Source organism: Morone saxatilis, unplaced genomic scaffold, assembly GCF_004916995.1.
Source record: "Morone saxatilis isolate NCDOM2014 unplaced genomic scaffold, NCSU_SB_2.0 Contig4, whole genome shotgun sequence".
Lineage (NCBI taxonomy): Eukaryota > Metazoa > Chordata > Actinopteri > Moronidae > Morone > Morone saxatilis.
Window position 1 is genome coordinate 15,313,063 of NW_023339984.1, and position 13,920 is coordinate 15,326,982.

The 13,920-nt window shown below is 40.5% G+C and overlaps 1 protein-coding gene across 1 annotated transcript in view; it reads left to right on the forward strand.

The window, feature by feature from the left end:
- Window positions 1–367: 367 nt before the first annotated feature.
- The window catches only part of nhsl2 (NHS-like 2), a gene marked incomplete at its 5' end in the record, with an annotated part of 27,878 nt that continues 14,325 nt past the window's right edge, over window positions 368–13,920 (forward strand). The window contains 2 exon segments of the mRNA XM_035675017.1: window positions 368–510; window positions 4,561–4,810. Coding sequence (XP_035530910.1) covers window positions 368–510; window positions 4,561–4,810 — 393 coding nt within the window.

Below are 13,920 nucleotides of genomic sequence, written 5' to 3' on the forward strand. Positions count from 1 at the left end.
AAGAAAGAGAAAGAAAAACAGAGAGAGAGAGAAGGAGTGAAAGCCCCACAACTCATGAGAGGATTAAAAACAAAAGTTATGGAAGTCCTTTAAGGTTCCTCTGCAGAAGTTGCACTAGGGAGTCACAGGAGGGTAAACTGCAGGGTGATGCAAAGCAGCAGTCGCACTAGATCTCTGCTCTGTGGCCATGCAAATAGGGTATCTGGTGTGTGTGTGAGTGCTAGTTCTAATTCTCGTGTGCATGTTGTGTTTCTGTGCTGCAGAAAGTTGACGCTAACTTATTCCTTTTGTGTCTTTCTGTTTGTTTGTGTGCTGCTGGATGCTGTGTGTGTGTGTGTGTGTGTGTGTGTGTGTGTGTGTTGTGCAGACTTTGAGGAGCAGTTGTACGACACCAAGCTGACCGGTCAGACTTTCCGGCATCCGTCCTCACAGAGCTCTGACGACACGTCCACCTCGCTCAGCCGATCGCCGATCTCCCTCAACAACAAGAGACCTGACTTCATCTTCCTGGTAAACACAAACACACGCACAACACACACACACACACACACATACACACACACTTATTTGATCATAAGGCTCCCTCGCACCAAATGTCATCTCCCTGGTAAACAAACACACATTTATATAAGATTATGTGAGGCCACACTTCTGTTACAACTGAGCACGAACGCAAATAATTTCCACCTTTCTTGTTTTATCATATATTTCCACAGGCACAAAACACACACACACACACACACACACACACTTGTCCACCTCTCGTAGTCTTGAAACCACCAGAGCGGACTTCTTGCAGCTCAACACACACACACACACACACACACACATTTAGAAACCGAACCGTGTCCACCTCACTTATCTTTCTCACTTTTCTCCCCGAACAGCAACAGAGAGCAGCGTCACGCTAACTCACTCCGTCCCAGTCTTTCTGCCCTTATTGCCCTTAGTCTCTCTCTCTCTCTCTCTCTCTCTCTCTCAATCCTCCACTCTTTATTTCTGCACTGTGGTTTATTTCTAAACTTATTCCAGGCTTTCTTTCTTTCGTAGCTTAGTGAGAGTGAGTGGTTTGCACTACCTTAAAGTAATTTACCACCTTGTTATAGGGAGTATAAATCCATCTTCTGTCCCTTTACCTATTCAATTGATTTTAATCTGTAATATAATACTTCACATAGTATCTTATTTTGATTTGATTTCAGTTTCATTTGATGAATGTTTTATTATTTATGGCTAGAATATTTCCGCTCTTGCCATTCACTTTATTTATTCACCTCTGTATATCACGTAATGCAATAAACACCAGATGGCGTTGAGTCGTGGAATGAACATTTACTCAAGTACAGTACTAAAGTACAAATTTGAGGTACTATACTTTATACTTTTACTCCACTATATCTCAGAGGCAAATGTTGTACTTTTACTTTTCAGACTACAGCTTTTAAAACCCTTCCTGTCCAGTGAAATCCATGTTTCTCCAAACTGGGTGATTCTGAATTAGAATTTTTACATCTAACATATAATAGTAAAACACTGACAGGGGCCATTTTACTGCACAATGAGTACTTTTACACCTATTGTGTATGTAAATATGACTGTGTACCACTAAAACATTGTTTCCAAATCAATTAGGGCTAAAAATATTGAGGATTAATGAGATACAAGTCTTATTGATTGGCTGCTCAGGTGACTACATCACTTTTTTGTTGCATGGCTTCTCCTTTACTGAGGGAATACTGTAGTTTCTGCCTTTAATCAGTAACACGATGCAGCAGCATTATTCTTCCCCTCTGTAGCTAACAAATCAGTGTCACTAATACTGTTTGAGCTGAAATGTGTGTTGTGACAAAATGCCTCTTTGCTTTTGTTATCGGCCCCTTTCACATAACAGACTAAAGCTCAATTATCCAAAAACTACGCTGTGCGGTATATCCCACCCCCTCTTTTAGATTTGTCAGAATTAGTCATCATCCTTTTCACACTCTCAGCAGGTTTCCATAAACAAATGCCAAATCATTTAGTGTCAGATGGAAATATCACTAATAGACATCAGTGCAGTCAGCTAAGACTGACTGGTTTTGGAATATAAGACAGGTTGTAAAAGGACTTAAGCTGTTGTAATTTAACGGATTTATTGTTCTGTTATGTTATAAGAATCAAAAGTGATCAAACAGACTCATTCTCTGCAGCTAGCTCTCCATTTTTACTTTCCTTCTCTGCTTTTTCTGCTAATAGTTCTCAGGCTATTTCCCCGAACTGTGCCATTATGGCAGCTTGATGGACTCCCACAGTGATTTTACTGCAAGATGGCTGCACATTTCCTGCATATTGACGCGCCTTTCCTTCAGCAAGCTGTTAAACAGCTCTGTTAAGTTAATGCCTCTCTCTCTGTTTGGGCTAATTTCAATTAGAGTTTGGCAGATTCCCACGAGACAATTTGGATTTGAATGTCTACAGTACACACACACGCACACACACGTGTATTTCATCACAGAGGATCCCTGCATTGCAGCGACCTCGAAGCTGTTTCAGTGCCTTGCTTAAGGGCTCTTTGGCAGCGATGGTTGATACCTTAGATTTAATACCAGACGGCTGACAGATGCCAGTTGCCTCCTAGCTGGGATTACACCTTCCCGTAACTGAACCAGCGATGCTCTGCTGCTTGTCAGCCTCTGTCCCTGCCGGCTAATCAGATCTAAACAGATATTTCTGCCTTTTCTCTTCACGTCCTCTTCTTCTACTTCCTGGCTGTCTTTTCTACTTTCCTGCAACAGCTATAAAAATGTAAATCATCACCTTCGAGTACTGTAACATTTATATTCTCGTTCTTTTACAGTAATTCTCTCTTCTAACTACAAGACAGGTGAAGATGAGGCGTGTGCTGTGTTTATTTTTCTCTCTTACTCTTTCTTCCACTCCTCGCTTCTTATCTACTTACCCGTTCCTCCCTCTCACTGGCATTGAAGCAGTTTAAAGAAGGACAAAACAATTTATTTTGGTGGAGGTAGATGGGGAGATGACCTCCGTCAGGCTGTCTCGCTTCCTCCAAGTTTTCGGTTGTATTGATTTTTGCTTTAATTGAATTCAGAGTTTATTTAGTTATTTGTGTTTGAGCCAATAAAAACAGTTTAAAGATAAAAAAACAACAAAAAAACAACCCTATTGTCTAATTTTCAAAATGGCTCGGGCATAATAGAAAAGCAAAACCTTTCAAAGAAGTTCAAAGTATATGTTACAAAACTAGATGTTACAAAAGCAAAGGTAATTGAATCTGAGCGGAGTGTCACTGAGAGGAAATCAAGTTTGGAAGATCGTGGGTCAGACTGCATTAAAGGTCCAATGTGTAACATTGAGGAGGATCTGTTGGCAGAAATGGAATATATTGTTTTCATTAGTGTATTATCCTCTGAAAATATCAATCATTGTGTTTTAATTACCTTAGAATGAACCATTTATATCTACTGACATGTAGTCCCCCATGTTGAACTACAATGTTTAAAGAGTAGCCATGATCGAACAAATCAAACGTTGGCTCTAGTTAGGGTCTTTTGTGTGTTTTTGCGAGTTTCATGGCCTCCCTAGTTTATTCAACACACTTTACAGTCTGTTGTCATTCCCAGGTCATCAAAAACAGACGCGAGCTGTGTTCAATTGGTTGCAAACTGCAACTTTAGCACAGAATGACATTAAATCCTACACACTAGTAACATGACATGACAAAAATTTTGATTCCATTACAATTCTCCTCACACATCTGTTTTACAATACAGTTTCAGAAGAAAACTGACCAGAAATAATTGTGAATTTGGGTTTTTAGGGGATTTTAGATGACTAAAACCATTCACAAAGAGTTTCTTTCAAGCCATAAACATCTTAACCCTCAATCTCATGAATATAATTGTGTGAATACAAGAAACAATGTGATTTTGCATTTGTCAAAGCTGCACTGATCTATATTTTAATATTAATAATGGAAAATTGACTACATGTAATGTGAAAGATGTTGCTCATAGTGAAAAACCTACAAAGAATTATCATGTTTTTGCATCTTTCAGCTCATTCATCGCCCGCACTCTTACGGTTTTGGTTCACTGTCACTGCTCTCGTCAACCTCATTCTCAGCAGCAGTAGGCAGCTTTTTTCAGTAATAAACCCATTGCACAATACCTGGTCAGCTCTACACAGTTTACTAGCTGGTGAACATACAGAGCTACAGAGCCAGATATTTCCCTCAGGAGTTGGTGGAGCCCAGAAGAGCTTAAAGGAGGGTGAATATTGCCTTGAAGCCAGAGATAGTCTCCAAATGTATCTGCTGCATGTATAAATAACACCTTCACCATATCCTGTTTATGAGGCGTTAATGTCAGTGTTGTGTTTACAGCTTGTAGCTTGGCCCCATGTGGCCAAAAATAATCAATTAATGCAGATTTAAGGCTCCTTAAAAAGCTCAAGGACACCTCAGGACAGATACGCATGTATTTCTCAAAACCTTCTAGTCTGTGTGAACCAGCTGGATGAGATTGCTCACCACGTCTAACACTCTACTTTTTCTTCCTCTAGCCGGCGTCCAAACAGCTCTATGAAGATGAAACCACCTCCTCAGTGTTTGGACTGAGGTCCGTGACCGACCCATCTCCCTCTCCAACCCCTTCGCCCTGCGGCTCAGACCGCCCTCCGCTGGGTTGGAGTAGTAACAACAGCAGCAGCAGCACCGCCACTTCTGCTACCATCGGACCGCCTGTTGCAGAGAAACCACGCTGGCACCTCGGGAGACGCACACCGGGCCACTTTATACCGCTCGACGTCACAGGTACAATAAAACAAAGCCTTAAACACTGTGAGGACAAGTCGGGGGCCATGTTTGGAGTAACTGGGTGCTTTATTGTGGGTGCTTTTAATGGTGTAACTGCATGGTCTTGAAACCTATACATGAACTTGAAAAGAAGAACAATGAGGAATAATCTCTGTGTTCTTAGTGGTGAAGGGCACATTTAGACGTTGCTGATGTAAAGGTACCTTTTTGAGGTGATGAAGGTGGTTTTGAAGGCTTATTTTTGGTGTTTTGCCCTACAGTAAGGAAGAGATAGGTAAGGTGATGATATGCAACAGATTCAAAGTTATGCAGTGGTATTAAATGCGTCTTAGCCAACTGAGCCTCAAAGATGTTTTTACCATAACGGAGTTATTGAGGTAGCGCTGCATGAAAATTCTGGGCGAAATCAGTATAGACAGCATAATATTTCCTAGTTTTTGCCTTAGAAGTCTTTGGACTTGCACAGTTACAGTATCTCAGGGAATTCATGAATGTTTCATGGCCTGGACCAGACTGATCCTGAGCCATCAAAGTAGTGAAAGAGTTTGCTGTATTTAAATGGGTACATGTAAACGCAGGCGACTGGCATCCAGCCTATGGAGTAGTGGTGATTATCCAATCAAAGTGCAAGATGTGTATGTGCTCAAGCTGTGAAGTTGCTCAGTCAATTAGTTAATTAATTGATTGCCAGAAAATTAACCAACAATATTGAGTGCTATGGAGCTCATCTGATCCGGTGGACTGGATAAGGTGTCTTCCTCTCTCTCTCTCTCTCTCTCTCTCTCTCTCTCCTGACTTCCACCCTGTTTGGTTTTGTTGAATTCTGTTTGTCTTTAGCTTAATTTCTCTTTAAGTTATGTAAAGTAAACTTATTTTTAGTTACAACTCATGCGTGTCTTGTGTCCCCTCCTTTGTCCAGCCTTGACCCAAGCTGTGGCAAATTGGGGGCTCGTCCGGGGTCACGCATTAATTAATACACCGTCATTAATGCCGCACACGAGTTCTAGTTCTAGTTCTAGCTTCTGAGAATGCGCTGCTTCTGTTTGTTTTATATCATTATACATTGAATATTTTTGGGTTTCGGGCTGTTGGTCAGTCACTTTTTTTTCAGCATTTTCTGACATATTATAAGCAAAACTACTAATTGATTAATCACAAAAACAATGGATAGAACTACCAATGGAGATAATTGTTAGTTGCTCCCTTGTTCAAAAGGTCACATGATCAGTAAGTGGGAGTGAAACTGAAGAAGGGTTGGATGAAGGTTAATTATAGTGCGCTGTCAGTGTGGGGAAGGTAAGGTGCTTGTTGGTAGCGTTCACTGAGCCAATTGCCTTCAAGCGCTACCCAGTTTTACTTAAATTTATGACCTCAATATAAAAGTTCTCTAACAAATAATCTTAAATTAAATATGATTAACCCCCAGGATGAGATTGTATTGGAAATTAATCATCAGTGTTTGGCAGCTGTTAGGGGAAAAATATTAATATAATACATGAAAATACACTGTGTAGTGTGCAAACAGCTACTGTAGGGGGTAAGTCGAGATGTGTATGCTTAAAAGGAATATTAATTTTCTCTGTTTGTCACTGCCGTCATTGGTTCCTTGTAGTAAAAGTAAAAAATGGTTTGTTCTACACATTTAATGCCTTAGAGGGGGAAAAAACAGATTCACACTTTCTGCGTTGTCCTCAGTGGAGTTGGTTTTTCCTGTGACAGTTGTAAAAGTGAGAGTCATGGAAAAATAGACTGAAGGAAAATGCAAAATAACTGTGAAATGTGGTCTCTTTTGAGTTCAGTATAATTTTGCCTCTGCAATCACTGCTTCGTAGTTGTAAAAGTAGTAGGAAAACTACTACTTGTAACTTTGATTTGTCAATATCACTGCAAATAAATGCTCGAATGGGCCACCATGTTAGCTTATATGTGGCTTTTTACCAGCACGTCTCTTAAGTTTTGTAAACAGAAAACAGTCTCCTTACATTTTCTAAAATTAATGCACATTATAAAATTATCTTTATATTTATGGAAAAATACAATTTTAGCTTGAACTGGACAATTATTAGCCTTGCCGTCAGCCTGGCAGAAGAGTCCATATTCTAAATATGTTATTGCACGATGACCGACAGCAGACACTAACCAATAACCCAGAATTCAAACCCAAAGAGGCTCTCATATATGTAACTTTAACCTAACTAGATGTCGGATATGTCGGTCGATTGATGAGAGCTGATGTTTGTGGCTACTTAAATATACACTGTAATGTTACGATGCGATTGTTGACGAAAATCCGACTATCCTACCAATCCTATATTATAAAAGAAGAAAATAAACACAGAATCTCATCTTCTTCCCTTCAGATTCAAAGTTATGAAAATATATTTGAACAAAACTGTGCAGAAACATTTTTAATTTTTTTTTTTTTCTGCAGCATCACTAGAGGTAGAATCTTTAATTTCACAGATGAAGAGGACATCTTAGTGTATGATTCCCTAGAATGACCAGGTGAAATTAGATAGGAGGTATCATCCCTTTTTTTTATTTCACAGATTTAATCCACTTTGGTCATGATTATAAAAACAAGTTATAAAGGAAGTAATAAGAGAATTGATGGACACAGTCATCAAGAAACCCGGTACTGCAGTAGGAAAGCGTCAACACGTTTTTCTCTGCATGCAGGTTCCCTCACCGCTTGAACAGTTTTGCATATTCATGCCAGAAGTCATAACTCACAGGTTACGCTGGATGATGTAGACATGCAGCACTTTCACGCACACACAGACAGAATCTCTCTTGACACAAATTCAGGCTTTGAGGGAGAAAATGCTGCAGGAACAAGATTTGACGTCGAGAACATTGTCTTCCTATGATCACATTCGCTATCACCCTCGCCTATCTCTTGCAGTCAGCTCTGCTTGTGTGCGTCGTCTTGTTGTGTGCGAGTCTGTGCGTGCTGTCAGAGCTGTTAGTATGCTGTGGTCATCCTCAGCGACATCGTTCTGACACTCCTGCTTCCACTTGTCTCAACCGAGCCTCCTCCTTGTTTACTTTGCATGCATGTGTGTGTGTGTTTGTGTGTGCTTGCATGTGTGAATGTGAATGTGCACGTGTGCGTTCGGTCCTCCTGGTTTTTGGCATAGCAACTGCTTCGTCACTGGGTGCCTCTCCCCTCCTTCTCGCGCATATCCATCTACAGTTTAATATCTCTCTGTCCCTTTGTCTCTTTCTCCTGCTCTCTCGGTCTCTCTCCCCCTCGGTCCCTATTTCTCTCTGCCTCTCTCACCCTCTTCACCCACTGTGTAGAGGAGTAGAAGGTCAGGTATAATGATGCATGCCTGTGGCATTGTACTTAGTGGGTATTCACTTCCTTCTGAGTTAAACAGAGAGAGAAGAAAGAAGGAGGCAGAGAGAAAAGATGGGAGAGACAGGTGGAGAGATAATAGAGTCAGTAGAGAGAGAGAGAAAGAAAGGGAGGGGAGTACTTTGAGGACAAGAATGTATTTCTGTGTTTTTCTTATCAACAAATCACTTGAAAAGACCAAAACCAGAAATGGGTTTGTCCGTCTGGAAACTCTGTCCGACTTCCGACTTTCCCAACCTGTCTGTTGCTCTTAGCCTCAAGCCCACTGGTTCCTGCTGAAGATGTAAATCTTTAAAAAATAGGTCACAATATTATAATATTTGTATATATATATATATATATATATATATATATAGTCAGTAATTTTCTGCAACAGCCAGGCACTGTAGTTTTTAAGCTAACGTTGCTCAAACAAGAGTAAGAAGTACATTTGTTGGGGACTATTTTCAGCTGGGGATTAATACACATGTGATGCTCTAGTGAGTATTTCCAGCAGCAGGACAACAGTGTGTGTGTGGGATTGAGTCAGAATAACCTACAGTGTTAATGCTAATGAAGGAACATGTCACCCACTGCAACATTGTGATTGATTGAAAGATATCAGGCTTTGGCTCCACAGACAATACTTAGTTAGTAGGATCAATCTGCTGTTGGTTTTGGTCTTTTCATAGAATTGGTTGACAATAACAAACATTTAGAAAAGAGAGAGACACCCCTCTGTCTCTCTTTCACTCCGTCTCTCTCTCTCTCTCTCTCTCTCTCTCTTCCGCTGTAAACCAGCGAACAGGTAGCTTGCAGCCAGCTTGCAGCCAGCTTGCTGTTGCCATGGTAACTCGCCACTCTTCCTCTCTCCTCCCTAAAAAAAGAAGAAGAAAAAAAGAAACAGTAGCAGTAGAAAAAGAGAAGGAAGTGAGTGTGGCGAGTGAAACCAGAAGCCAGAAGAAGGGAAAATGGCACCGAGAAGCGAGAGACAGAGTAGAAGAGGCGGAAAAAAGATGCCGTTTGAGGAAAGAAAGAACGGGTGAAGAAGAGGAGGATGGAGGGATGAAGGATGAAAGAATAATGAATGAAGGATATTGAGAGAACATTTTGTCACAGCTTCACTCCTCCTCCCACTTTCCTTCCTCTTCCTCCTGCACTCTCTCTCTCTCTCTCTCTCTCTCTCGCCGTCCCTGCACATCTCGCTCCGGCGGTTTTCATGAATGACTGTAGGCAGTGAAAATGTGAATGCAGAGCAGGCAGACAGGCTGTAGGCAGACAGACAGACTGACAGGGTAAGACATTTATTAAAATATGTTTAATTTTTTTTCTTCCAATGACGTAAATCCCTAAAATGAGGCACATTTTAGTCATTTTGAGAGAAAATTGTTTGGTATAGAAACATAGAGATATGGGGTTTGTGCCATTATTTTGATATTTCATAATTTTACTGTCAAGATCAAAGTCATCTAATGACATTTTAAGTGCATCTGTTGACTCCTGATCCTAAATGGGAAGCTGTGCAAGATATAACTGCAGAGACATGGGGTTGTGTCTTATGAATGTAGGACTTTAATAGCTGTAAACTGAAACACAAAAGGCTTGTGACATTGCAATGACAAGCAGGTATAAAGGAAAAGGCAGACAAAGGTTGTGTACAGTTCGCTAATTACTTTCCTTTGTAAAAAAAACAAACTACATGACAGAGAGAGCCATCACTTCATGTATATGTGCGCATTTTGACTCCGAAAATGGCTGATACTTATGGTATGTTTAAGTTTCTTTTTCATGAAGCCTTCAAATTTTGTCATTCATTCTACAAAAGCAATAAATAATGAGGCCTGCAAACAGGCAGGTAAACAGCTTGCAAATGTTGTTTAGAGCAACAACAAAAAAAGAGTGTCAGACAATAAAAGAGGCATTTAGTGAATGTAGTTCTGAATGTAGTCAGTGAGGGAAGCAGACAGCTTCTGAATGTGGAGTTTAGCAGAAACACAGACGAGCATTCATGCTGTTGAGCTGCAGACGGTCTAATCCTCTAACTTTATCTGGAACGCCTCCGTCTACCAAGAGCTTGACAGGGGGAGGAACTTCTCAGAACAAATCTTGTTGGATAAATGGAATAAACAGATGTCGATGTTTGTCATCAGTATGTCATCATTTTTTGAAGATAGCAGTATGTGTTGCTTTTTGGAGATCTTCAATGACCTTGTGACCATAAATTGGCAAATCCAGTATTGTTTCTCCTCTGGGTGAGGTTGCTGTGGCCTAACTGACTGGACTAAAGGCCACATTTGGTTCACCAGTAAACTTCGATCGACTGCTACTATCTGTGATATGTTTTGTTATTGTTTGTTTTTGATATAAGTACCCAGGATTCCCTAGTAAACAGTATTGATTATTGTGGATTATCCTGGTGATATAAGGTCAACTGTTTGATTGATTGATTGTTAAAAGTGATTGCACTGTAGACCAACTCGATCTTTTCTAAGTCGAGGTCAGCTACAGGGCAGCAACTCAGGAACTTGTAAGGATTCATAAGCTGGGTCCCAAATACAATACTTGATACTGATTTTATACACTATACTAATCATAATTGTATACTGTTTTAGCAGTTAGTAGCCAAAAACATCAACATCCTGGGGTTGTTTCATTGTGGGAGAATAGTTGCTTAGAATCAGTATGTGCTATGGATTGAGGACATGGCATTTGTTTCACTCAAAGACACTTCAGCGTGGGGGATCGTTGCTTTAGGCGCCATTTATCACTCGTCGTGTGAAGTACTTACCCATAGTCAGTGTCTTACCTGCAGTAGACGGAGGTCAGAGTGCCCCCAGTGTGGAGAAGCAGACAGGAGTCCCAGCAGGGAAGCAGAGCTGTGCAGGGTCAGCAGAAAAATTTATTTTAGCTACATAAAAAAATACATTGGGGGATACATTTATACAGATTTTATGTAGATGGTTATTGAACGAGCTGAGGAAATGTAGTGCCAGAGGAAAGGGCTGTCTGATGGCAAGTGAAAGTTGAAACAGGATCCACTTACTCGCTTCCTTTTGGAGCTTTGACCGTCTCACATGGCCTTCATCAGCTTTTGCAGTTTGCTCTGTTGTCATAGAACTGTAGATGTTAAAGCTTTGCATGATTTTGAGCACCTGTAGGACTCTCTGTTGGTTTACAATTTCAGGTTTGTCCTTGACCTTGAAAGGAGCAGGTGACCCAAAAACAAAATCTTCATGCAAAGTCCTCACACTGTCTTTGTCGGGATCTTTTGACCGCATCACATGGCCTTCATCAGGATCATTAATCATTTGTCAACTGCTGTTTCCAAGGTCAAATGTGAACTGTCAAACCTGACGACGGGATATCATTTTGGGAGGAGAAGGCAGGTTTTTTGAGGGTTACACAGAATTTTGATGTCAAAACGCAGACAGGGGAATTGCTGTGGTTAAGAAAGTGATAAAGTCATTCTGGTTCTAAATGGAAAATCCTTGGAAAAGCTTGTTAAAAAGAGTAACAGCGTTTTTTACATAGGGGATTAAACCTGTAACATCTGCGTTTCAGGACAAGGTCTCTAACCTAGTCCACCACTGCCTCACAGCAGGCAGTAAAGCAGTGAAACCAGGGGCCATACTGAAGAGACATTATGATGAATGAATCATCATCGTGTCTCTCCTGTGAAGGCTGCTGATAGTTGAAATAGTGTCTATTATTTATGGCTGCAGGAGCAAGACAAAGACTCCCGACCTCTGAACGGCAGCTCTATCAGAGGCAAGGCCGATGGAGAATGAGGACGCCATTCTGAAAGAAAGACTGGCAGTGAAACGCGACTGCGTGCACATTTGAACGTTACGTGTTTGCTGCCCAGGACTGCAGGCTGCAAAATTGCATGAATTCAGAATTAAAGAGGCACACAGTCCAGCAGGGAGTGTGTGTGAATGCATGACAGTGAGACAGGAAGTCATATTAAACCTCTGCTCAATGGCTGAGTCATAGCTTAGTCTCTGCTGGATGGCTGTAGATGTATCAGCCCAAACACTCTTATTTATTCATGCACAGAGGGAAATGGCAATTGAATGGCACTCAATGAATGAGCTAAACAGACAGATTGTTTGAAAAGTAGACACGGGATGAATGACTGCGGCGAAATACACTGTTGGAGAAGATGAAGAGATAAAAAAAGACAACAGGTATTCAATGAAGCAAACGATCAGGTTTTAAAGAGATTTTTTTTTTTGTCTCTGATAACATAAAATGACCATGATGCATCACCCAGGCTTGACAGGATTCAATTAAAGCAGTGGTATAATGATTATCTAGCCAGGAAATTAGATTTCTGGCTTCCAAAATTCAACTCATCACCTGTTAGAGTGTCAAAATGCTCCGAGCCCTCCTAATTTTGATGATTACTACCTCCTTTCTTGAATTGCAGGTCAAAAGACTTCTAGCTGTCTGTGTTGAATCCAGGCTTTTTCCGTATTTATCCGATCACAGTGTCCAAACAACATGTAGAAATATAGTCAGTGAAATGCAGTTGAAACAATATGTAACTTTGATGTTCCTTTTTTAGCTAAATTTAACTTCATCATGTGAACTGAATCATGTTTGCAGGGGAGGTACTCACATTTCCAGCTCTTCAGTGATCAGGTTTGGGCTGTCATTGAGGAAAAAGTTTAATACAAATAACTGGACTGAAGTCTTGATTAAAGACTTTCTTCCAAAATGATTTTCATGCCTATCTCCTGATACAGTAGGAGTAGTTACCTAACAGCAGTAACTACCGGTCTTCTGTTGATGTGCGCTACCTAACAAGATCAACCTAGTGGTTCTGTGCATGCAGATTGGTTAGTGTTAGACTCTGTTATCGATTCACAGTATGGGCACACTAAGCTTTTGTTTGATGTTGGCGTGTCTCTTCAAAAATCTGTAACATGCCTATTTGTTTCATTGCTACAAAGAAATCTCCATTGTAACCATATTTTTAAATCTTTTTTTTCCACGTGAAACTCGATATGCTTTTTTGTAACTGGTATTATAGTTAGTTGTGTATCAATACTGGACGTTTACAGAGAAAGTATGAAAATGAAAATGAAAGTGATTAGTTAGTTTATTAAAGGTCCAGTGTGTAACATTTAGGAGGATCTGTTGGCAGCAGTGGAATATAGGTATGTTTTCATTAGTGTATAATCAACTGAAAATAAAAATCCATATTTCTACAGTGGCCAAGAATGTAAAAAAACAAACTCTGGCTCTAGATACGGCCAGATTACTACCCTCTCACCTCACCCTCTCGTTCCAAGCGTGTAGGAGAAACTATGGTTCTATCTACAGCCAGTGTTTGGTTTGTCTGTTCTCGGCTACTGTAGAAACATGCTCCTAAATGTTACACATTGAACTTTTAAAATGTTGGTTAAAAGAGTCAGAATACCTACATCACTGAGGAGGATGATGGAGGTGAAAACAGGCCAGATTTGATCTTAAAGCTGGATGAATAACAACATAACAATGCAGTGTGAGGCTTGCGTCTCTGAGCTTTGTTGTGGGAAAGTGGATAAAAACGGCATGACTGAGCTTAATTAGTTGTTTTTTCTGCAAATGTTTTGTGCCGGGAATATTCTGTCTGCTATTAGCTTGCTCTGTGGTCTCTCAGATAGCTCAAACATTTGTATTTCTGTGTTGTTCAATGCTTGGATGTATAATTAATACACAGCGTCGCAACAGGGACACAACTAGAAACAAAATGGAAGGAGGGAGAGGAGCAGGCTGGGGG